The sequence below is a fragment of the Austrofundulus limnaeus genome, unplaced genomic scaffold (genome assembly GCF_001266775.1).
Source record: "Austrofundulus limnaeus strain Quisiro unplaced genomic scaffold, Austrofundulus_limnaeus-1.0 Scaffold775, whole genome shotgun sequence".
Lineage (NCBI taxonomy): Eukaryota > Metazoa > Chordata > Actinopteri > Cyprinodontiformes > Rivulidae > Austrofundulus > Austrofundulus limnaeus.
The window spans coordinates 122274-147877 of NW_013953177.1; the positions used below are offsets into that span (position 1 = coordinate 122274).

The 25604-nt window shown below is 40.3% G+C and overlaps 1 protein-coding gene across 1 annotated transcript in view; it reads right to left on the bottom strand.

Annotated features, from left to right (window-relative positions):
* atp10a (ATPase phospholipid transporting 10A) overlaps positions 1 to 25604 on the bottom strand; it is an 82195-nt gene that overhangs the window by 47738 nt on the left and 8853 nt on the right. Inside the window, exons 3-9 of the mRNA XM_014028519.1 lie at positions 23176 to 23261; positions 13931 to 14037; positions 13723 to 13854; positions 13417 to 13547; positions 9446 to 9698; positions 9122 to 9339; positions 8847 to 9044 (exon numbers count right to left, since the gene is read on the bottom strand). Of these exons, the coding sequence (XP_013883973.1) occupies positions 8847 to 9044; positions 9122 to 9339; positions 9446 to 9698; positions 13417 to 13547; positions 13723 to 13854; positions 13931 to 14037; positions 23176 to 23261 (1125 nt within the window). The remainder of the gene's footprint in view (positions 1 to 8846; positions 9045 to 9121; positions 9340 to 9445; positions 9699 to 13416; positions 13548 to 13722; positions 13855 to 13930; positions 14038 to 23175; positions 23262 to 25604) is intronic.

Here is a 25604-nt window from a genome sequence, read left to right on the forward strand (position 1 = left end):
ACCCTGGACAGGTCGCAAGTCCATCACAGGGACAACATTTACTGACTTTTTGTGCTAATTTTATTTTTAATTGTGATTATTCTAAATATTTAATTTCACTTTGTCATTAAAGTTGTTTTTTGAAATTTATAATCAAAAAAGTTAATTTATATTGACCACGACTGATTTATAACAGCAAAAAGTAAAACATCCAAGGGGTTGAAGACTTTTTAAATTGGTATTGAATGCATCTTTTTGTACACATAAAGGTGCTGCAGAACTGACAAAAACCTTATCTTCATCCAGGATTTGGTATTTAAACTATTTTTTCTGTCAATATGAAACTCATTTGTACAGTTTCTACATTGTGGCTTGTTTCGCAACAATCAAACAAAATGAGCAGCTGTTCTGCACTTTATTTCAAACCATATCTGAACAAACTAGACTTTTCTGTTGAAGCCTTGAAGAGACAAATAACCACAAGGAGCTGTAATAACAACAACAACAACAACAACAACAACAACAACAACAATAATAATATGTAAAAATAAAGTGTTCATTTAACATTAAAATGTGAAACTGCTCAAGTGGTTTCTTCCAAAAAAAACTCTAGAAATCTAAATATAAACAGTTATGTTTATTTGAGTTGTAGATGACTCAACTTTTACCCACAGCTGTGACGTTTATTCAAAGTTACCCTAATCTAACAAACAACCAATTACGGTCAACTAGCATGTGCTTGCCAACACACACACACACACACATACACACACACACAGATTTGGTATGCTCCCTGGCAGTCAACAGTCACCAGTTTTCTCACATGTGACCCAACTCTGAGGAACAGGGAGGGCAGTCAACACTGGGCTAATGTTGGAAAAACTCAAGTCTGAGAAAAGGAAAGTTTGCTGTAGGAGSTTTTCTTACAGAAAACTTTCCTTTTCTCAGACTTTGTGGTGTCAGGCACGTGCACACTTGGAGCTCTATAAARTATGTAGCTGCTTGAACATACTACAAGCAAAAGGTTAGTGTTATGAAGAGAAAGGTGAAAGATTTGTGTTAAMAAAGTAATCAATTTTTCTAAACACCGTCATAAAATCTACAAAGTACATAAATTAAAAAAGGTAGCAGAAGGAAACTTTTAAGCTAATTTAAGCTGCTTTCTAACAATATATTAATCAATTATATACAACTTTAGAGGCTGAATCAATGTAATCTGGAGAGCAACAGTATTTAGAAACGCAATGATGAAGTCCTCTCTAGAGAAACAATTCTGCAGCTTGATTTCAGGAAATATCCAACTGTGAGTCTGAAGCAAAGAACAAGACATGCAGTTTTTCATTCATAGACAAACATTGACACACTCAAGACAGAAGACTACAAACTTTACTACAGAGAAGAAACTATAAAACCTTTTTTTTTTTAATTTAAAAAGCAGATATAGATTTCCTCTCAGCAAGAAGGTCGCTGGTTCAAATCCCGGCCTGGGGATCTTTCTGGGTAGAGTTTGCATGTTCTCTCCGGGCACTCCGGCTTCCTCCCACAGACCAAAAACATGACTGTTAGGTTAACTGGTAACTCTAAATTATCTCTAGGTGAGAGTGAGAGAGTGAATGGTTGTTTGTCTCGTTTGTCTCTATGTGTGTCCCTGTGATGGACTTGCGACCTGTCCAGGGTGTACCCCGCCCCTCGCACTGTGACTGCTGGAAATAGGCACCAGTGACCCCCGTGACCCTAGAAAAGTAATAAATGGGTATAGATAACGGATGAATGGATGAATATAGATTGTAAAAACTGTACATTTTAGAAGATGTGCAAATCTCTATTTGTTGTGCAGTGAAGAGTATTGAAATGACTGAGTCAAATCATATAGCTTCAATCATCATGTACCTATACTTTGGCAGCTGTCTTAAATGTCTTGTACTTGTGAATATTTTCTCTACATTGTAGAACGATGGAGTCCAAATTGTTCAGAGATGACCTTTAACCCTTCCCAGATTGATRGACAGAAACAGACATCCCTTGTTTGCTAGTGAAGATTCTCAGTTATTCGGGCCATGGTCAAGCATATAAAAAAGGGTTAAATGGGTTTAGCAATAAAAATGAGTYATTTTGAATTGAAAAAGCTGAAACTGAAATGGCATGAACTTACTGAACAGACCATTAAGATCGTCAGCTACTATAGCTAAATTACAAAGCTTCTAGGGCAGCACAAAAAAATATATTCTCCTGTTAGGAGCATATGTAGGTTTATAAGCTTATTCATCAGATTCTTTAACCCTGCTCCAGACTCTGCTACAAAAGGAGTGAGTTATTAAAATAAAACCTGACTTCTGCTTTGTTTAGTTAAAGCTGAGACTCAACWAAATTAAACCTGAAAAGTTATCTCTCAACACTATTGTAGTTCAATTCATCTATCAAGATACAAACATTTGATTGTCTTGATGTAGTACACTGACTGACCTTTAAGTTAACTAGTTTTGTGATTTTCTGGCATTCATCTGCTAACTACAAGTTTGTCAGTCAAGCCTGTCTATWTTTGTTACAATCTTACAGAAAAAGTCCGTTGTTCTGCCAGGCCGACAACATCTAAATATTGAAAACTATTAAACATTAAAAATATATCTCAGTAAAACAAACAAAACAAAAAAAAACCTTCTTTATGTTTAAAAGTGCCAAATAGATAAAAACAAAGTAAAGACTCAAAAGATTGAAGTATGTGATTAATGCAATTGTTGATTAATTTATAATGTTGCCATTTAATTAAACACTAAAAAAGAAACATCAGCAGTTGCTCATTAAGCAATGATAATTTATAAAAAGTTCATAAAACTATGAAGAGGAATGTCTTCAGTTTGAGAAATTCATAAAAAATATAATTTATGGACATTTAATTTGTAAGACGTTTTGGGATAAAAAAAAAAACAAGTCCCAGCTTTAGTGCGTTTGACTGCACAATTGATGAAAATGTCTCTCCTGGCCTCTTTTCAACATTCCAGCCAACACTTTATCTCCGGCTGCTGCAGTACAACAGCAGAGTGTGTCACTGCACGGTCTTCCAACAGCAGGAGTCACCGCTTTCACAAATATACCAGCATAAATCCTTCAGTTGCCGGGTTAGCCACAAGGGCATCACAATAAAATGTCAACAATGGCACTGGCACAAGGACAACAAATAAATTTAAAAAAAGGAAACAGGAAGGAGACCATATCTAAGTCAGTGAATTTGTGCATTTGTTTACACGCCCATTGAACTAAAACGATAACCTTAAAGGACAAACATGGACCTACATAAATAATCTGTCACTGTGTAGAATTTAATCTTAACAGATCGGTCTCCCAGAGAGGCAGGGCGGGATGGCGAGCTGGAACAACAGAGAGGATATCACCTCCGAACAGAACAACCACACCCGAACTCCCACAGAAGCAAAACAAAACTCGGATACACAGAAGAAATGTTTGGATTCAAGCACATCAAAGATGCAGGCAGCAGAACAGTGAAAGCTACGTGCAAMCAAACATTTCGCTCAGTTTAGAAAGGGTTATGAAATATTATTACGCCTGTACCAATAAAAAGGCAAATCTCTTCATTTATTGTTTTAGAACAAAAACGTTCACCTTTCTTGACCCTCCTCTTTATTGTTTTGAAGTTTCTTGATATTAAAAGGAAGATTTTGGACATTTTGAAGTGCGCTTCTGTAGAAAAGTTGTAAAAATGTATATAGTATATGTTGTAGACAGTTTTTTTAAACAATCTCACTTTGGAGAAATAGAAGTTTAAGTTTGACAAGACCAAAGTGAATTAATGCCATCTTTAAACAGCTCCAATTTTCAACATTTTAAAGGAGTACATGCAAATACTGCTTTACAAACCTTTACAACACTGTCTGTTCTACAATGGTAAAAGGACTGAACTTACAGAGCACTTTATCAAGTCCCTACGGACCCATGCACACACACATTCACACACTGTTGATGGCAAACTACACTGTAGCCACAGCTGCCCTGGTGAGCACTGACAGAGGTGGGGCTGCCGTAAACCGGCGCCACCGGACCTTCTGAACACCAGAAGTAGGCAAGGCAGGTGAAGTGTCTTGCCCAAGGACACAACAACTGAAATGGCTGGACGGGGGATTGAACTGGCRWCCTTCCAGTTCCAGGACGACTCCCCTAACCACTCCGCCACAGCCGTCCAAATGCAGGGTTATTTACCCGGAAGGGGCAAAGACTTTTGAATTTCTGAATCTAGCTAAGTGGGCAAATTTGACCTTTTTTTAAATAAACACCAGCATTTGGTAGTGGCACACTAAGGGGTATTTAACAGTGCAGACACCTGGGAGAATGAAGATTCTGGGCTGCATCTTAGCTGTTCCTAGAACTGCACTCTTCTGGACACAGATCTCTGAGGTGGTTCATGGGATTTGTTGGTGCCACTTTACCATTTTGGAGGGTTCGCTACATCAAGTGCTCCAATGACCACCGGTGCCACCAGCCTAAACTCTACATACCTTTGTTATTTCTTCTTTCAGCCATTGTTTTTTTTTGTGAGCTTAACATACTCTTCTCAAGGGCAGCTGTGGATGAGTGGTTAGGGCCATCATTCCTCTATTCCAGGGGTGTCAAACTCCTGTCCTCGAGGGCCGCTATCCTGCATGTTTTAGAGGTTTTCTTGCTCCAACACACCAGATTTTGATCGCTGGGTAATTAACAGGCTTCTGCCCAATTTGAAGAGTTAATTCAATCACTGAATCAGGTGTGTTGGAGCTGGAAAACCTCTAAAACATGCAGGATAGCGGCCCTCGAGGACTGGAGTTTGACACCCCTGCTCTATTCCATTCCGCTATTCTGACACATGTTGAAGTGTTCCTAGGCAAGACACTGAACCCCCACCGCCTCTGATGTGTGTTCCATCAGTGTATGAATGTGATTTAAAGCACTGAATGGTGTCTACAGATTGATCTGTACATGTTAGCTTTGTAAAGACCTAATGGAGTGCTGTGTGAATGAAGAAATGAGGACACAGATTGTAGTGTGACGCACCTTAAATATCCTGGCTGGATAGAAAGCGCTATGTAAGTACAGTCCATTTACCTTTCTAACCATCACTAATGCCTTCTTTGCACTTTGTCAACTACCAAACTGTTTGGTTAGTCATCAACTGTTTGTCAATCTGGATCTGGACGTACCACACTAAAACCTCTACTTCATTGTCAAGTCTCACTCTATTCGCTTCATGTTTGGTTCTACTCTCCATGGCAGTGTGTCCCGCACTCTGTAGGCGTGATAAAGGGTGTGTTGTCAGCGAGCAGCTTTGGCTTCTTTTATTGTCTGGTAGTCTGACTTTATTGTAAAAAAATTGCCTCAGCACTGTTTTTAAGTGCGTGTGTAACCATGGGTTGCCAGTTTGTCCAAAACCTCCTGGTATATCTGCTCATTTCAGAGTGCTCCATCGAGCTCAAGCTGTATGTGTTCATCTTCTAAATGTGGATAAAAATGTTTTGCACCTCACTCCAGATGAGTTTGCATGTTCCGCCTCGGCTTAGTCAATCCACCGACAACAATTGTTTGACGTCAAATTTGCTTATGCACAATACTCTTGACCTGCCTGGAACCACGTCTCGGTCTGATCCAAAAACAATGCAGAAAATGGAAATGGAGACGCAGCTGGCCGAGGCTGAACCAATGAGAAGCATTTAATGTCATGTCAATGGAGAAGTTTATAATCAATGCTGGCTTTAAAGCAGTTTATTTTTAGACATTGATGAAGGGATATTCAATGAAATTGATCAGAAGGCCATAGTTATTCAAAGACAACAACTCAGGGGCAGGACAAGTATTARTATTTTTCATTTTTTAAATGTCTTTGTTTTGTTGCATTGAATCATAAATTTATCATTTACAATYGATACAAAATCTATTTTTAGATTCAATTCAGTAAGACATTAGGGCCTAGCCTGTAGTGGTCTTGTGCTGCCATGATCCTTCAGTCCAGCCTTCTCTAGCCACTGGTAGGATTTGTTGATATCAGCCACCTGCTAAATCTGACCGTGGTCAAAGGCTGAACTTCAATTCAGAGACAAGACTACAGACTCTCCTGTATCCCAGCACATCAACAAGACTAGAGTCTCTGAGAAGACTTAGTCGAATGGGCACATCAACGAGACTAGAGTCTCTGAGAAGACTTAGTCGAATGGGCACATCAACGAGACTAGAGTCTCTGAGAAGACTTAGTCGAATGGGCACATCAACGAGACTAGAGTCTCTGAGAAGACTTAGTCGAATGGGCACATCAACGAGACTAGAGTCTCTGAGAAGACTTAGTCGAATGGGCACATCAACGAGACTAGAGTCTCTGAGAAGACTTAGTCGGAGAGAAGACTTAGTCGAATGGGCTCTTTGAAAACCAGACAGAAGTTGTGCATAATGTAAAATTTATTAAAACCCATTATATTTCCAGCATTTATTCTTTATTAGTATGTATTTAGGGGTTTCATACTACATGTTGTGAATAAATAGTGTATCCTTTGTAAGTCTATGTATTTCACAACTGGATTCACTGTTGCTGCTGTTGGTTCTCTTTCAAACCTCGTGCGGTATCTCACTATGGGAAGCGCCTTCAGGCGTGACCAGTCATGGAAGCTCCAATGTCACCACGTCTGTCTCTGACAGACCAATACATGCTTGGCACAGGGGCGCCCTCCCCCTTTATAAGCGCTCCTGCGCGACACTTGGAATTCTCGCTTTCTTCCACATGAAGCTCAGAGTGGCTCCTACTTCGGACCTGGACTTGGATTACTCATGTAACTGTTCACAGACTCATCCGTCAAGGTTAGTCCAGAATGTGAATTTTTCAAGTGATTTGGACCTACGAAAAAAAATTGTCAATATATTTTTCGTAAAGAAAAATACATTTTCGTCAAGAAAATATTCATTTAGCTAACAGATAAATGTATCCCTAGATCCTCTTCATCTTGATCTTGAGCTGTCGAAGCTGAGTGCGGACAGGATGGCGACCGCTGGATCCTCTCGAGGAAAGTCGGTTTGCGGCAAGGCTAAGGATGTCGAGCCCCGTCCTTGCCCATCCTCCTGCAGGTACACCATCTCGGGGAAGGATCCTCATCCCCTCTGCATCATGTGCATGGAGGCGAAACATCCTAAGGAGGCGCTGGCAGACCCCAGCTCATGCGACCACTGTCGCCTCATGGCCCCGCCGATCYTGCAGAGACGCCTGCAGGTTGCAGCGGCCTCAAAAGCCGACCCATGTCTCTCTGAGGCAGGGATGCAGCCTGGCGCTAAACCTGGTGGTGGGACAGGTGCAGCGGGCAGACAATGTGGAGTTGGAAAGCCCTGTCGAGGAGTTTCCTCCGCTGTTTGACCAGCTTCTCGGTGGTGAGGACGAGGACATCTGCGAGGAGGACATGAATTTGGACCTCCTCAAGGAGGACAATGAAGATGACGACGAGGACACCATTCTCCCTCCCGCAGCCCAGTTGTCACGACCGGGCWGCTCCATCAGTGATGGGACCTCAACCCTCTCCTGCGCCTCGTGAAGTCAACCTCCATGCTGTGTGTAAACGGGCCGCAGCCCGGCTCTCCATCGAGTGGCCTGCTTCGCGGGATTGAAGAGAGGGATTTACATGATGGAAAAATCCTGCCCTCCCATCAGACACAGGCGAAGCAGTTCATGCCAGCTGTTCCCGCATGCATGAAGGAAATGAGGCTGTATTGCGACAAGCCCTTTCGCCACTGAGTGCCCGTCAACGGTGAGGCTCTGGGGCTCGCAGACCCCCTGGTGGTGGAGCAGGTGGTGGTGGTCGCTGCCTTTGGGTGAAGGCAGTGGACACCTGGACAGGTCTCCAGTCTCCATTAGGGACAGAGACAAAGAGACAATCAACCATCCACACTCTGTCACACCTAGAGTCACACAGAAGAGCTCCAGAAGGTTTCAAACTGAGAACTCTGGACTCAGATCATCTGCTGCACACAGTTCTAATCACTTAATATCAATAATAATTTTATTGATAATTATCATGAGGAGTCCTTAACTAGGATGTAGTTAGGCAATTAAATATTCATGTATGTGTAAATTTATTACCATRATTGCAGGTGAGTYRCGTAAATTTATGTTCACCCACCCACCCAGATCAATTTCCTAGGGGAAACACTGTTTTTAGATGAGTCATTAGCTCTGACTCACATCTGAAGAATTTATTATTATAAGTATTAATAAAAAAAATTTTTAAGTGGGCAAATAACTATTTTAAATTATCCTGGGACCTGACCTAAGGTCCTCAAAGAGCCATCTGGTTGTACATAATCTTTTACAGAATCCCATTTTATAGTCCCTGCTTCTTAAGACCAACAAAAAGAAGGAAACATGAGATCCATTATCAACATTTCACTGTCCAGGATTTTTTATTTCAAATGGACTCATAGTAGTCACTTATTGTATGCTTGTTTAAGGCTGCAAATAACGGATGGTCCAATGGTTAGTGGTAAATGCAGTATATCATTGCAATATCTGTCTTCTAATCCCACTCTGTCCTGTTGTTTTCTGTCAAATATTGACCATCTAACCATCAAAGGAAAGATTTCTCAAAAAATTCTTTACTTTTCTACTTTATGAGAATCTAAAAAGTTGTATTGATATTGTATTGTATTCTTTCCAGTACAGAAAATGTAATAACATGGACGAGTGCATCAAAAAGAGGATCCTGCAGGTTTGTAAACTTCAGCACCAAGTGATCAACATGCTGTGAGCATCACACCAATCAGCCACCTCCCATATTGAATAGAAACATGTTTTACATCAAATTAACACAATGAATAAACACAAACTAGACACAGGAAAGGGAAGTGTTGATCTCTACCTTGTGCCTGGGTTGATTGGGGGAAGACACCACCACTGTGTTGCAGATGGTGAGAGCGATAAAGAAATCAATGATGTCAGAGAGGTCAGAGGGCAGCTGGGACATGGGCTGGCTGTGGAAGCGCATGAAGTCCAACTGACTGCTGCATTCATTGACTTTGTCCAGGAGCTGAGGGTCAGGGGTGACATCTTTCTCCTGTGAGATCAGAGAGGTTATTAATGGAACGCACACAGCTTATGACGGCGGATGATGGGACAGTGAAATGAACGGACCATGGGGCTGCTGAAGGCTGTGTGCTTTGACAGGATGCTGGCTCGCTTGGCCTCCGCCCTGCTGCCTGTCCTGCGGTGAGACTTGGTGCTATGGGAGCGCAGCACTACGCGGGCACTCTGGTGACTGGTTATACTGTCCCGCCTGGGCAGAGTGCCACCTCGAGACATACATTCTTCCTCCTCTGAATCCATTTCCTGATACATGGCAATTCTTTTGGCTACACAACACACATACAAACACACACACGACTTAAAACAAGTCACTAGGATTCACTGTTTCCACTAAGGGGTGTGTGTCTGTGGAAGTTGGCTGGCTTGTCTCACCATTTGCATCATGGGAGTACTCCACCCCGGCCACAGTGCAGCGTCGGAACACCATCTTGTTTTCCGTCAGCGTGCCAGTCTTGTCAGAGAAGATGTACTGCATCTGGCCCAAATCCTCAGTGATATTAAGTGCTCTGCACTGCAGGTGAGAGTCTGTCTCCTCATCGTACAAATCCAAGTCCTGATGGATGAAGTACACTTGGCAGATTTTGACTATTTCAATTGACACAAAAAGAGAGATGGGTATCAGCACCTAAGGAGAGGAGAGAGTGTTGTAGAAAAGATTTAGAGCTGGTCGTTACTTAAAAGGACAAGGAACAAAACAGTTTAAACACTGAGTTTCAAGTGAAACAGCTAAAACAGACAATTAAATTGAAAAACAGCTAAGAACAAAGAGACCTAACCGCTTGGGTTAAAATGACCCAAATTATGACAAAAAGAACAAACTGGATAAAAATATTAAAAATGCATAAAACTGAGAAAAACCGTTAAGATATTAAAATAGCAATGACAATAATTTAGCCTTTCCCCCACTTTCAGCTGCTCCCTGTCTCAGGGGTCACAGCGAACAAACCTACACAAGGATCTGGCAATTGTTTTTACACCAGATGCCCTTTCTGACACAACCACTGACCACCAAAATACTGCAGCCCACAAGTGTGGAACAGGGGCCTGTCATTTTGGGCAGATGTGGAGTTAAGAAAAAAGAGTGTGACTTCTTGGTAGGGTTGGGCGGTATTGATCATTTTCACACTGTGGTATAACTTTTAGGAAATACTGTGGTATATGGTATTACTGCAGGTGGGGGCTTTTTTAAGTTTAAATTGCTAATAAAAGTTATATATTTGATCAATTTGTTAGAATTAAATTATGTAAATGCCAAAAAGAAGCTTCCTGTAGATTTTTTTCAAGTCCATTTTCAACGAAGMTGTCTTTAAAATGTTCCTAAGTTGGCTTAAGTCAGGGCATTTTGCCAGTTCTTGTGCCGATAAATCCATAGGCTATTTCTTTGTCTGCAGCGAGGAGCTCGTGGGTCTTGAAATTTTTTTTAAAAATGTCTGAAAGGTTTAATCCAAAATGTGTCCAGCTATTTGTTTCACTTAAGGAACCAGCGGCTGGTTGGTCTCAAAGCAGTCTGTCTGCACTACATTGGCCCATCTTTTCAAGAGTTGGCATGCAATGTGGCCGTCACTACCTCCCTCCGAAGTCTTGGTGTTCCGTTTCACCTCGCTTTGAGATTAAGAGCTACAACAGACAGGGTTGTCTCCACACCAGGTTTGTCTTCTGAATAGACTGAGGTGGTCAGAAAAGGCATCAGAGCATTTTTGGGCATCTTCTGAAAGAGACTTGGACATTGATGTCCCCGTTTTCACAACAGCCTTGTGGAAGTTTGCCATTTCACGTGACTAATACCATCATAATTTTTATGTTGTCACCATTATTCAATGCCAGGTTATACCAAAATACCGTCATATACAGCCTAAGCCTACTTTTTGATCACAGGTTAGCTTCTCTAATCTGTGCTCCACCCCACACTCCTATAACAAAATATAGTTTAAAAATATGCCTGTAGCAGTGCACTAACATCTGACTGAAGTCCACCCATCACTTTGACCTGCGTATGAGCTGCTGCGTATGTCAGATATCACAGCGAGACAATGAAGACGAGAGGAGACAGAAACAGACGCATGTGGTGTCTAAAGATAAACCAATGAGTCACCAAAGCATTGCTGCATTCATCATTAGGTGTGCTCTGAATGACAGGAAGAACTATCAGTTTTTAAAACATACCGACACCGTTACACACTGTTTGCCTGAGGATTTGATGTCCTTACAAACTGTGTTTATATTTTGACAAAAGGTTTGTTTGTATTATTATCACCCGCTATCAGAAGAAGTGCAATAATGATTTTATTTGTGTTGGATTTTTAGCAAAATATCTCATTAACTTCTGCACGGATTTTCAGGAAACTCAGAAATTAATCACTGGGTGGACAACTACAACTGATCACTACTGTGCATGCCAAGGTTTTAAAATTACATACAACACAATCAGTTAGGGCTCAACATATGTGACAGGGATGATTCTCACCTACTACCACACCAAACTTCAGCTCAATATCTCAGAATCTCACAGCCCTGAATAGTTGTGATGGTCATCCTGAATCAGGTTAACTTCAATAGTTGTAGATGTACAGTTAGCTCCTTATCTATTTGGACAGAGGCAACCTTTTCCTAATTTTAGTTTTGTACATTACCACAATGAATTTTGAACAAAACATTTCAGATGCAGGTGAAGTTCAGACTCTAAGCTGAGCTGTAATTCAGTGGGTTGAAAAAAATGATTGTATAGAAATGTGAGGAACTAGAACTTTTTTATACTTGTTCCCTTCATTTCAGAGGATCAAAAGTAATGGACAAATTATATAATTGTAAATAAAATATTCATTTCTAGTACTTGGTTGAAAAGCCTTTGTTGGCAATGACTGCCTGAAGTTTTGAATTCATGGAAAGACTCTGTGTTTCCTCCTTTTTAATGCTCTGTCAGGCCTTCACTGCASTGGTTTTCAGTTGTTTGTTTGATGGTCTTTCTGTCTGAAGTTTAGTCTTTAACAAGTGAAATGATCAATTGGGTTGAGATCAGGTGACTGACTTGGCCATTCAAGAATATTCCACTTCTTTGCTTTAAACTCCTGTTTGGCTTTGGCTTTATGTTTTGGGTCATTGTCCATCTGTGATGAGTTCACCAGTTTGTTCTTTCTTTCCCAGGATGAACCAAACTGTATTTTTTACTGTATACTTTTCTACTGTATACTTTTTTTTGTCACTCCTAATTTTGTAGAGATTTTTTACATGGGATTTCTTCAGKTTTTTGCAGCTTAAGAATGGCTTGTTTCACCTGCATGGAGAGCTCCTTTGACCACATGTTTTCTTCACAGCAAACTCTTCCAAATACAAGCACCACACCTCAAATCAACTCCAGGCCTTTTATCTGCTTCAGTGAGAATGACATAACAAAGGGATTGCCCACACGTGTCCATGAAATAGCCTTCTGGTCAACTGTCCAATTACTTTTGGTCCCTTAAAAAACAGGGTGGCACATGTTAAGGAGCTGAACTCCTGAAGCCTTCATCCAGTTTTAATGTGGATACCCTCAAATGAAAGCTGAAAGTCTGGACTTTATGTCCATGTACATTATAAAACTACAACTTGAATATGTTTCAGTAAACAGGTAAAAAAACAAACTTTGTGTCAGTGTGGTAATTAACACTAAAAACCACAATGTAAAAAAGATGATGTAGGAACAAGAAGTACTTAAGTTTGTGTCAGACAAAAAGAATTCAAATTCAAACATTTTGTTTGCTCCTAAAATATTAAATAGCTGATTTACAAGKGGATTGACTGTATAAAAATGTTGGCATGATCCATGATGGGAAATTTCCAGAAATTACAGCATGGAGAAATGAGTCATAACATCTGAGGGAACAGTTAAGTCCGTTTGCTGTCCTTGAGCTACTGAAAGCCAACATTTTGGTGTTTATTTAAAAGTGACTCAACAGGCATTCCTGACATTATGTTTAGCATTTATAAACTCTGCTATCTCCTCTGCCTTCCTTCTCTTTCGTCTCAAAATGTCTGATATCAGAACCTTGCTGTGGTATTTGACATAGAGCAGGGTGACATTTTCATTGATGACCTAACCTTAAAACAAACAGATCAATAGGATTTCAGTGTCACTTATTTGATCTTGTATCAAAGAGGCAACATGCAGCAGCACACACTACTACTGTTTTTTATTTTATTTTATTTTTTACCGACTTTACATAAAGATAAAGGTTTAGAGGTCATATACCCAGAAGACTGGAAGAACTACACTTTGCTTAACAGCACTCCCTTCTAAACTTTCAGATACAGGGCATCTTTGCACATTTTATCTGTAGTTTTTGTTTAAGCTCCCGTCAGCTTCGTACCTGAAAGACAATGATCATAGTGAGGAAGAGGTAAATGGCTGACATGATTGGTGATAAGTCTTTCCCTTCAGGACTAAGAACATCAAACACGGGTCTCTTATCTCCATACTGAAACATCCACAGCCCATGACCTGGAACAGTAACACCACAAGGTCAGCAAACGTGAGAGAATAAAATTTAAAAAAAAAGCCAGTCCAAACACTTTACAAATCAAAACCCCACATTCACACTTTTTTTGTTTCAAGACTTTCACAATGATATTTAGTTTCCACACAACAAAATTCTCCAAACTACTGATTTACGTACCAACAGCAGTAAGCAGGCACATAACTAGCAGGATGATAACACACCAGAACACATCCACATTCATTTGTCTCTCCAGCTTACTGCGCTTGTAACGTGGCCCATTGTTGTTCAGCATGGCTTTGGTCTCATGACCTGCAGAGATATGTGGCACCTTAATCACAGGGTCCTGGGTGGATTGTGACACAGAACATGGATGCTAGAGGCTGACCTGCGTAAATGACTATTCCCACGGCTTCCTCGGTGTTGCGAATAGTGCATCCCCTCAGGAGCAGGTTGTCTTGGTAAAGTGCATCTCTTCTGCCGCTTCGATGGATTCTGTTGGTTGGAGGTCGCATAAAAATAAATTACTACAAATAATGGTAAAGAGATTATGAAGACACCAAGGTGAAAAAATATTCTCAATGTGTTTTCATAAATCATAAAAACTCATAACATCAGTTTTATTCTGGTAAGCACCTCAATCATTCACACTCTAAAGCAGTAGTCTTAGTAGGGATGGTACTGAAAACTGGTATTTTTCCAGCACCAGTCTCATGTGATTAATTTTGACGGGATCGATAAACTCCAGTCTTAACGGTATCGTTAACAGTACCTGAATAGTGGCATGATAAGTGTAAATGATGCATGCTGTGCTATTTAGAACAAAAGGTTCTCTTTTCCTCTCTCACAGCCTGATTCTTTTGCTGTCACGTTAGCATGTTGATTCTGAAGTTCAATCAAAGTTGATTAAATCTTTATCTGACATGCTTGTTTAGTTCAATGTTCATATTTGAACCTGCCTCTGACCGGATGGTCTGGTGCACCATTTTTTTTTGAAAGGAAGTGATGTGCTAAAACTAAAGTATCAAGTAAGTAACTTAAGCATTGTTAAGGTCTGTCAATGTCAATGTCAAATTTATTTATATAGCACATTAAAACAACAAAAGCTGACCAAAGTGCTTTACAGTTCAGTTAAGACTTGTATCAAAAAACAAACAAATAATAGATACAAATGCAATGTAGAAACACACTATAATATATAAAAAAAAGCTCTAACTGAACCTCCAACTTGGTTTTAATCAAAGGCCAAAGAAAAGAGATGGGACTTCAGCAAAGATTTAAAAGCCTCAACAGCCTCTGATGACCGAATATTAAGAGGTAAACTGTTCCACAGCTTTGGAGAAGCTACTGCAAAAGCCCAATCACCTCTAGATTTCAGTTTGGATCTAGGAACATCTAAAAGAAACTGGTTGGTAGACCTGAGTGCTCTGAATGGAGTGTAGATATTAAGAAGATCACAAATATGATGGGGCCAGACCATTAAAAACTTTAAAAGCCAACAATAAAATCTTAAAATCAAGTCGAAAGTGAACTGGAAGCCAAYGGAGAGAAGCCAGGACCGGGGTTACAGTATGTGTTCATGCTTTTAGTACCTGTTAAAAGATGAGCTGCTGCGTTCTGGATAGTCTGTAGGCGATGCAGAGATGATTTATCTAAGCCAGCATACAAAGAATTACAATAATCCAAACGAGTGGTAATAAAAGCATGAATCACCTTTTAAAGGTCTTTAGTGGGGAGATACGATTTCAACTTAGCAATCAGTCTTAATTGGAAAAGTGGTCCATGACCGCTTGGCGTTACTATCATTTGTTTCTGTGGATTCTCAGTCATCCAGGACATGGAAAATTAAAAGAAAAAAGACGAAGCAACTGGGCCTCTGTTCTGTAGCTGAAGACGTGTGGAGCTACAAAGATTTAAGGCTCCAGCATGCTGCAGCCGAAATGCCAAAATTGTGCCAAATTGTTGCACTTTCATGATGAAAATTGTGTCACAGAGATGGGGACTCGTGACTCGGACTTGAGTCGCACTTAAGTCCCTATTAGAGACTTAGACTTGACTTGGACTCTAAAGAATGGAGACTTGACTTGGACTTGTGGTTTGAGACTCGTGAACAATACAAATCTTTTCACTACCCGGCTCATGATTCTCACTCCCTCAGTACATATCCATGCGCCGCTCCTTTAAAGAACAAATACATAAAGTTTTAAGAGCAAAGACATTTACTCCTGCTCTCAAATTGAAAATAGACGCTCTTGAAGTTAGAATAATTCTTCCATACACTCCGCTCCCCCTCACCTCAGAATGGGAGGGGCCAACGCCGTCCAATGTTAATCACGTGTACYCTACGTGACAAACAGAGCTTCAGCATGGCAGGTGCGTTGCAGTATATTCATTATAAGCTTTGCTTACAGAGACTTTAARAGACTGGCAAAATGYAGTGTGTGGAGTCTGAACCCAAAATTTGTTTTTGTGATGACTTGTGCAGTCCTTTTACTTTAAGGTTTCTGGTTAATCATCTTTGCTGACTTGCTTTTATGCATTTAAAAATATTTGTTCTGGTATTTTATTGTAAAATCAGCAGCAGACTTGTTGGATTTGTTCTTTGTCAATGGTAAGATATTATTACAGTATGCCATTGTAAGACTACAAGTGCAAAATACAGTTAAAATGCTTGATTGTTATTTCAACCTTAACCTCATTTGCATTTTAAAAACAGTATTATGATTTAATAGTATTATTAAAACAATACTATGTTTTAATATTTGATTAAAATATATTATTATAGAATATAATCTAGTATAGTTAGGATACCTTTGAGCAAACTGCCAGTTAAGTAATACACGCAACTAAACATGGACTTGAGGTCAAGAGACTTGAGACTTGACTTGATGTTTTTGGTCAAAGACTTGGACTTGGAGCCAAAGACTTGAGACTTGACTTGGACTTGCAAAAAAAAGACTTGCGCACATCTCTGTTGTGTCATTCTGTTCGCATTGTCGACATTTCGGCACTTCGTGTCACAACCTGCGGGTCTAACTTATTACCCCCACCACATAAGAACACATAATATTGTGTGATTGGTCAGAAGTTCGTGGGAGTGTTTGTGCTGAAAGCGCTCAGACGCTGCATACTGCTTCAACCACTCGCTTCAAAAAAAAAAAAAAAGGACCAGAGCCGACTGTACCAGGAAGCAGCAGTTTATAAAGATAATCAAATGACCAAAAACTCATAAAAGGGGATAAAACAGACGTTTTTCACAGTGGTATCCGACTGATGAAAACTTTGGAAATTAATCCAGGACCAGTTTGTGGATAGATAACGTCGGGTGACGAGTCTCTGAATTTTTTTTCCTCAGGTGGGAAGAAATCTCATGCAGTGATGTATGATGCAGCGGGAGAGGTTTCCCAGGATCTTGGCGCGGGGTGTCTCAGGAGTAGGCCTGTCACGATAACAAATTTTGCTGGGCGATTAATTGTCTCAGAAATTATTGCGATAAGCAATAATATTGTCTGATGACCATTTTAAAACTAATATAATGATAAAAGCGTAATAATGAAAGTACATCCTCTCAAAGATCAATAAACTTTAATTTTTAAAGAATGTTTAACAAAATGGACTCTCAAGGGCTCGACACACAGGAGGCGACGTTGCTCGCTCTCCATTCATTTCCTATGGAGCCTGTGCGGTGAGGCGACAATCGCTTGCCCTCCTCCAGCTAAGCGACCGGCGAAAATAGTGCATGTGAAATTTTGCACTCGTACACGTAGACGTGCACATGCGAGCTTGCGACGCGACATATGAAAGTTGAAAAATGTTCAACTTTTGTTGCTGTCGCTTAACGTACAACCAATCAGCGAGGGTTTCATTGACTGACCAACGAGAGGAGAGTATGCTACACACTGCCGTTAGCTAACACTTTCACCAAGTGATTACTAAAAAGCTTTGTGGGAATTTATTGGCACCAGGGTGAAGTTTATGGTAAATTTTTCCTCATAAAATTGTATCTTGATGTGTGTTTGTTTTTCAATATCATTAGCATCGCAAGATTTGTTTAGKTTACACGTCCGTAATGCACACCCACCTTCAGAGTCAAGAACCAATCAAATTTCGTGAAGACAAGCGACCTGAGAGCGCGATTCGTAACGCTGCGATCGCTATCGCGTCCTGTGTGTCGGGTTTCACCCTGGCTGCGATGACAGCCGTTAATCGCTGTAGTTTGTAGCTCCCCGTGTGTCGAGCCCTTCAGTCTTAACAAAAAATGCACTTGAATAAAAAAAAAAAACAAAGAACAACAAAATGGAAATTAAACACCACACACAACTAAGACTGTAAATAAACAATATTAAAGAGCAGCATCTCTTTAGAGATGAAGCAAATTACACACCCTGGTGAGGACCTACTGTTTCTCATGGGGACTTAAGCCCAATTCACATCCTAAGTAAAGTTTAGGCTAGGTTTAGGGTCAAATAGTTTATAGAAAATACCGTTAAATGAATGAAAGTCAATGCAAAGTCCCCATGAGGATAGAAGAACAAACGTATGTGTGTGATGGGGGGACAGTGAGGAGACAAGCAGAGCACTGTGGGGGAGGAAATCAATAGCTGGGTTTCAGTCACGTGGTTTCCAAGGCAGAGCAATCTCCGCTGGAGGGCAGGAGGTTAAATGTCTATGGAGGAAACTACTGTAGAGAGTTTATATTGTATGGATTTAGATCCTATTTCAAGATATATGACAACAATTTGTTCACAAATATGTCAGACATGACTCGTATGATGAAGATGAATGAGTTTTCGACAGAACCTAAAGGTTTGCTGAGTCTGTACCACACACGTCTTACATCAGCAGGTGGTGCCAAATAATAACCAGTAAAAGTTTATCTGAATAATTCCACACAATTCTGCCCAACCCTATGACAACATATGATAACACTGATTATCATACACAAAGATGAAAAATGTAGAAAGCTCACAGAACGACAGAGTAAAAAGTGGATTTTAAACTGTCTGYGGTCGGGAGGAGCAGAATGATGGTGTCTGCTGGCAGCCATCACTTCAAAASGTATGTTAGCTGCTAACTTGTTTTAGAGGTTATGTTTATAATGGTTGTTTATTTAGTAGTGAGTATTTAGTTACTGGTAGTTTAATGTGGACCTCATCTGGACTTTAAGCTGCCCTAGTTCTGTGTAGTTAGGTGTTGGATGTTTGTAGACGTTAGCCGCTACTGCTAGCATGATTTTAACATATAAAACAAAATCAGAAAAAACACACCCTGGCAAAAACAAACAATAATCATCATTGAGCTGTTTGGTACCGAGGTTGTGGATCCACCCGCTGAATAAAAAGTTCTACACCTCCCTTTGTTTACGTGCTTTCATCAGCTGTTGGGTGTAGTTAGCACCCAGTTAGCGCTGCACAATCTGCCCCGGCAGACCGGTAACAGGACCGTAGAGTCCACTTGGTGCTCGATCTTCTTCTCTTGCCTCTTATAATCAAAATAACGAATCACCTATTTCCTCGTCAAAGTCCTCACTCTGTCTCCGGCTGTTTTTCCTCCATCCCTGCCTTTGAGCTCCTCTCTGCAAAGGTTCTTACTGCGGCTCAGTCCACCTGTCTGCAGCTGGACTGGAGCTCCACGTTCATCGCCTTTTTTTTGTTTTTGTTGTTGTTGTTGTTGTTTTTTTGCATCAAAGACAGTAGAATAACTCACTAAACTTCAACTACAAAAAAATCTGTATTGGTCACACAYGGGTGGAGTGGAGGTGCAAGCAGACTGCAGCTGCGCGGGGTGGGGTTGGGGGGCTCTTTTAAAGACGTGTCTACATTTGACTTATTTTTTTCTAAAATCACAGAGTTCTCTGAGTCAGCTTCAGGTGTTTGTAGTTAATCATAATATCTTCTAAATTTAACTAAGTGTTTCAATGCCTTTAAATTACACAGTCATTTTACTGGAGAAACTTGTCAGTTTGGTTAAAAAAGCAGTAAAAATATTTTTTCTTTCTGTGCAGAGAACTTCCTCTGCTATAATTTTTTTAATAAATATATCAAAGCTCCTCAGCTGAAAACACTAAAATCATAGAAAAGATGTTTAAAAACCTCTTTTCTCAGAAAGTCTTCAGTGCTAAGAATACTGAACTGTAACTTTTAATAAGGTACACAGTATATTCCTATTTAAAAGAAAATGTTTGACCTGTAAGCAGAAAGCTTATGGATGTTGGATCTTGATTTTTGGTCTTTACTTCAAAGAGGATGAGGAGGAGAATGAGGAAGTTCTCCTCAAGCAGCTCCTAAAACTGTAAACCCGCTGACTGAGAACAAAAAAAATCCTAGGGGAAACCCAGTTATGGTAACTTGTGAAAATTTTGTTATGACTATTTTACTAATATTGGCTGTATCCAATCTAACTGTTAGCCTTACAGTAAGCAACTTGGACATCTTTAGTGGTGGACAAATTTTTCATTGTTAATAGTCAATGTTATAGTGTGACAGGTCCTTAACAAAAGTGAGATGGTAAACTTCAGTAAACTATGAGTCAATTTAAACTCTTGTAAAGAAAAGTTCAAATAAAGATTAGAAGTGTTAAAGAAACAGTTTTGTAACCTTTAGTTAGGAGCAACACTTCATTATCTCTGTTGTAGTGTCATCTGTCAACATGTTTATCAGCAGGAATATTCATCCTTTGGCCCTTGACAACAAGCCAATTGAACATCATCAGCATTATAGATTAATAAGAATGTCCCTGAGCCCAAAGCAGTGGCTCAGCAGACTTCACAGCTTCAACTGTTACAGATATTGACAACAACCTGTGAGACACAGACTAGTTTACTCTCCCTGAAAGGAAGTGAGATTAAACTGGGTGTCATTGACTGTAACGTAATAAAGCACAGCTGAGCCGGGCCACTGTGCCCTGTGCTCCACTGTAGCTTGGCAACTGAATACCTGCAGCATCTGGTCTTCTTCCGAGCAAAGCATACATGTCAGAACTGTACAAGTGCAAATCAAACTTGGAGAAAACTTCTCGTCCTCTGCCTCACTCACGTGACTCTCTAACAAAACAGTTTCACAACACAGCTGCAAAGACCAGGCTGTTTTTATGCTGCCTCTGGCCATTCAAAAGTCACAGATGGAGCCGTCCGAAGAGACATGAGCAGAAATGAGCAAATATCGCAGAACCAAAGAGGTGTAGAGCAGAACTGCTAACGTATTAATTAGGGGTGTCCCGATCCGATTTTGATATCGGATATCGGTCTGATATCAGCCAAAAAACGAGTATCGGATTTTATCGGCCTGCATAAAAAATGTCCGATATAAGCGCTCCGATATAAGTAGTCCATTCCAGCAGTCCACTGACTCTGCTCCAGCATTTCAATCCAGCAGTGCTTAGATCCAGCATGCAGAGCCTACGTGATCACAACAACATGCTGCGCTAACAAGTTAGCAAGAAGCAGGCGCGATGTCGGCAGTACTTTATATGTTCATCAAAAACAGAGTTGAAGCTAAGTGCAAAATTGTCAGGCACAAGTTTTCCATGGGGGAAAAAAACGTGTACTTTTAAATAGGAGAGAACCAAGCTCTATTCTCCACCCCTGGCAGCAGCTATGCGGTTCGGCTTGGGTCAGTGTGTCTCCATGGTTCCAGTTTCAGAACGTCCTCTCCGGTCCGGCCAGTGGTTCTATAAGCGAGGACAGCACGCTTACGGTTTTGACATCAGCAGAATGTTGCCCGTGGATTAGCTCTGGGATTAACTGACAGAAGAAAGGAGAGCGCAGCTTTTGTTTTGGAATACGAGCATGATATGGCGAGAGCAGAGCTAAAAACTGCTCCTTGCAGGAGCGAGAGGCTAATCTCCACGTGATGCTCAGATTGTAGAAAGTGGAAACACAGCAGTAAGAAAGGTAGCTATCAATTTAATTCACTGACTAATTCTTACTATTTATTATTTTTGCTCTTGTTATTGAGTGATGTTTAATCTGTTTACACACTTGTTTTAGTGAAGATTAAGTGCAATGATCACGTTGTTTTGGGCACAGTCAGTAAAATTGGAGCTGTGGACTCTTAACTTTGAACAGATGGACATTGGACAATAATGTGGGGTTTTGTTTTGTCCCCCCCCTTCAGTTTTTCCCACCATAAAGCAGCACCAGGCTGACAGATAGTAAAAAAAATAACTGGAGTGACTTTGAATTGTTATTTTACACTTTAAAAGTATATTTTGTTTTTATTATGTTTTATTTTTCAGGGTATTCTAATTTATTTTTATTTAATTTATTAAATTGTAGAATGTTCTTCAGTTTAAAATGTTAAAAATAAATGGGTCAATTTTTCTCATACCTACTCTTTTTCACTGTTTGACTTGATCAAGACTTTTCTAAGATTTCACACTACAAAATATGTAAAAGTGTGTGATTCGTTCTGGTATGGTATCGGGTCAATATCAGTATCGACCAATTCTCAAAGTTACAGTATCTGTATCGTATCGGAAGTGAAAAAGTTGCATCGAGACACCCCTAGTATTAATTTTGTCAGATGTCTTCCTCATTTTCAAAAACATGACAAACTAACTTGGCTATGTGACCTCCTGTGTGGTTAACCATTTTTTTTATTTAATTAAACAAAAAGTTGCTGTGTGTCATCATCTATTTTCCATCTTCATCTTCAACTGTTAATCTATAATCAGATCGCAGAGGCAACAGGTCCAGGAGAGAAATCCAGACATCCCTAACCCCAGCAACACTTTYCAGCTCATCCTGAGGGACCCCGAGGAGTTCCCACACCAGGTAAGATACATAATCCCTCCAGCATGTCCTGGGTCTTCCCTGGGACCTCCTACCAGAACGCCTCTAAAGAGAAACCTCCCTAATGAGATGAACCACCTCAACTGGGCCCTTTAGACTCTGTTACTACATGGTACAAAGAACCACTAGGGGTGGGTTGGCTTTAACACCACTCGCTGCTAGGACTGCCATGATTAATCGACGAGTAATCGACTATTAAAATAGTCGATGACTAATTTAATAGTCAATTAGTCGTTTTTTTGTTCGTTACTTTGTTTTTCTCTCCAAACTGCTTTGACACCTTGCACTGCCGCATCTGCCTTTCTGTCCTTGACACACATGCACAGTAGTGGTAACTGGGGTAGGCCGTGAACGTCACAAGACATTATACAGACAGGCTCTGGTATCATGGCTACCCAGCAACGGAGCTCAAAAGTGTGGAATCATTTTAAGAAAATGAAAGAGAAATGTGCAGTGCAATATCTGCAAGGCAGAACTTGCCTTCCATGGCAATTATTTTTAGTTAGTGTATAGCTCAAATCTGACGATAGTTATATAATAGCAGCTGCATTCTGGCACGATAAGCTKTATGTTTTATACTCAATTAACATATGATCCGATTAGTCGACTAATCGAAAACAAATAATTGGTGATTAGTTGACTTTAAAAATAACTGCTGGCAGCCCTACCTGCTGCCTCAACCCGTCTTGGCTTCAGTGTTTTGTGAACACACACATCCACACATAGACACATACATCAAACGCATCTGAATTACATGTCAGTAAAAGGTCTGACAAACTGATATCCAAACAGTAGACCTAAAAATGACAAGCGTGCAGTGGGCAGATGTACGCAGTACTCACATGTAGCCTCGGAACCTGTTCAGGTCGTTGTTGGGTTTTTCACATTCAATGATGCTGTTGTACTTCACCGGATCAAACTCACAGTCCTGTCAACAAAAAACACACAGTTAACTACTAACATAGACGATACCCTCCTAACGTATTGAGAGTTTGATGCATTATGCTACCACACAATGTTTAACCTACATTTGTAGATGTCACAGGACAAAAAATTAAGTTGCCTTTATGTGAAGTGAATGGAAGATTTTGATAAAGCAGTTAGCATGCTAACAGATCAGTAGACTAAAATGTATTTTTCTACTGTAAATTGAGTCAGATGAAGTTCAAATTGAAAGGTTTACCACATTTTCCACCTTTTAAGCAGTGATTGCTAAGGATGGGGTGCAGAAATCTACTTTTAGATGCATTGCAGATAAGGAAGACTCTGAATAGGGGTTTGTATTGGCAAGAATTTGGCRATATGATCATGACACACAGGTTGTGATACGATACATCGCAATATACTGTGATACTGTACGCAAGGCAGTATATTGCAATACGTTGCCCTTTTTTCCTCCCAAAATTAAAATTTTTGTAATGTTCATATTTCTTATTTCATCCATGTTTTCAATGGTTAGTCTAAATGTGCCATTAAATAGTTTGAGTTTAGATTTAGAATATTAATTTAATATAAATAAATGTTCAACCAACACACTAACAACAGCCTACATCTTGTTTTAATGTTCAGTTAACGGATGAAAGGCAACTGCTACATTTCTGTCATGGAGCACCTTTCGTTTGAGGAGATAGAGTGAATATGCCAATCATTTCAATGCCCTCKGTGTTTTATACGGTCGTTGCATTTGGCCCCTTCAGTACCAACCCTCGGGGACCCCCTTTAGCTCAGGGTGTTAGATAAATGCCTGCCATAACATGACGGTTATGCTTGCAGCCTGCAGTCCAGGGAAAGAGTGTCTCATAAGAACATTTCAATTTGGCTTAAAATATGGACATCTCAGCTAATACAGAACTGTTGGCAACTCTACCTCAGTTGCAAAGGCAGCAGGTGCCAGTCTAATCCGCTCAGATTCAGCCATTGTGCTTGGTGCTCATTTACTCACAATGCTAGCGATTGAGCTAGTATTATACTCGCTGGCTCTTTAGGAGTAGAAGAACCAAATGTCTGACTGACTGCTGCCAACTAGTGGCTGGAGGCTAAATTTCAACACAAGAATGAACCAAAAGTTCATATTTTAAACCTTGAAGTGTATCTTACCCCCCATGTGAAAGGATAACTCCGCCCCAAGGCAAAAATGCCAACAGTGGGTAGTGCAGGAGAAAGGGAGGGGCAGGACAAGAGAACGTGACAGCTGGCTTAATTTGACAAGCTAACATTTYTGACTGTTTTAAACAAATTGTGTTTTKCAAAAAGTAATGTTTCATGACATACACAATGATTYACGACACATTTMATTTAAAATTAACAAGCCAGCTCCATCTGGAACTGACTTGTGTTGTCTCCCTGGATCATTCAGGACACAGAGCTCTTTACTGCAGCCTCGGCTGAGCTCTGTCAGACCCAGACCACCCCAGCGCCGGACAGCGGAGTTGGAGTGGCCCGACAGCCTGACAGAAAAAAAAAAACTGCGCTGCAGCTGCTCTGCTCACAAGATCACTAGTTTAGATCAGGAATAAAAAAGTTCAGGTCTTCTTTGAGTGAAGTTTGGATCCAGTTCGACGGGAGCTGCTTGTTAAATTTTAACAATGACGAACTGATCGTGGACATTCAGCTGCCAATCACTGCCTCGCTGCGCTGCTTATTTTCTCCTGCTGCTCTCTGCGGGAGTTCTAAACACACGCTTGTTTTCCTGTTTCTGCTGGATGTAGAGCGGGCTGAGCTTCATCTGTCCGCCTTTCATTCATTCCTGAACACTGGCAATGATCTATATTATAGAATAATAATAATAATAATAATAGGTCTAATAAAAATTGATCATTAGGCTGTGTGTATGTGTGCATGAGTGTGATTTAGTCCCGATCAAAACTGCGTGACAAAGAAACRTTTTAATTTGTTTAAAATAATATTGAACCACAAAGAGGATCTTTAACTAATTTAACTCAGTTTGTTTTATGACTGATTAGAGGCAGATATCCAGTGTGAACCTGCTGGTTGTCCATTAAAACACAGAGCGCAGSGCAGGACAGTCAGCCCCCTCCTCCTCTCCGGAGGCTGAGGGAGAGTCAGGCTGTGGAGCTCAGTGGAGCTAAAGTGTTATCAGATAGAGCTGCTGGTTCAAAGGTTGATTCAGCGATACACAGTGTTTCCCCTACAATTATACATTATATAATAACTTTATTGATAATTATCATGAGGAGTCCTTAACTAGGATGTAGTTGGGCAATTAAATATTCATGTATGTGTAAATTTATTACCATATTGCAGGTGAGTC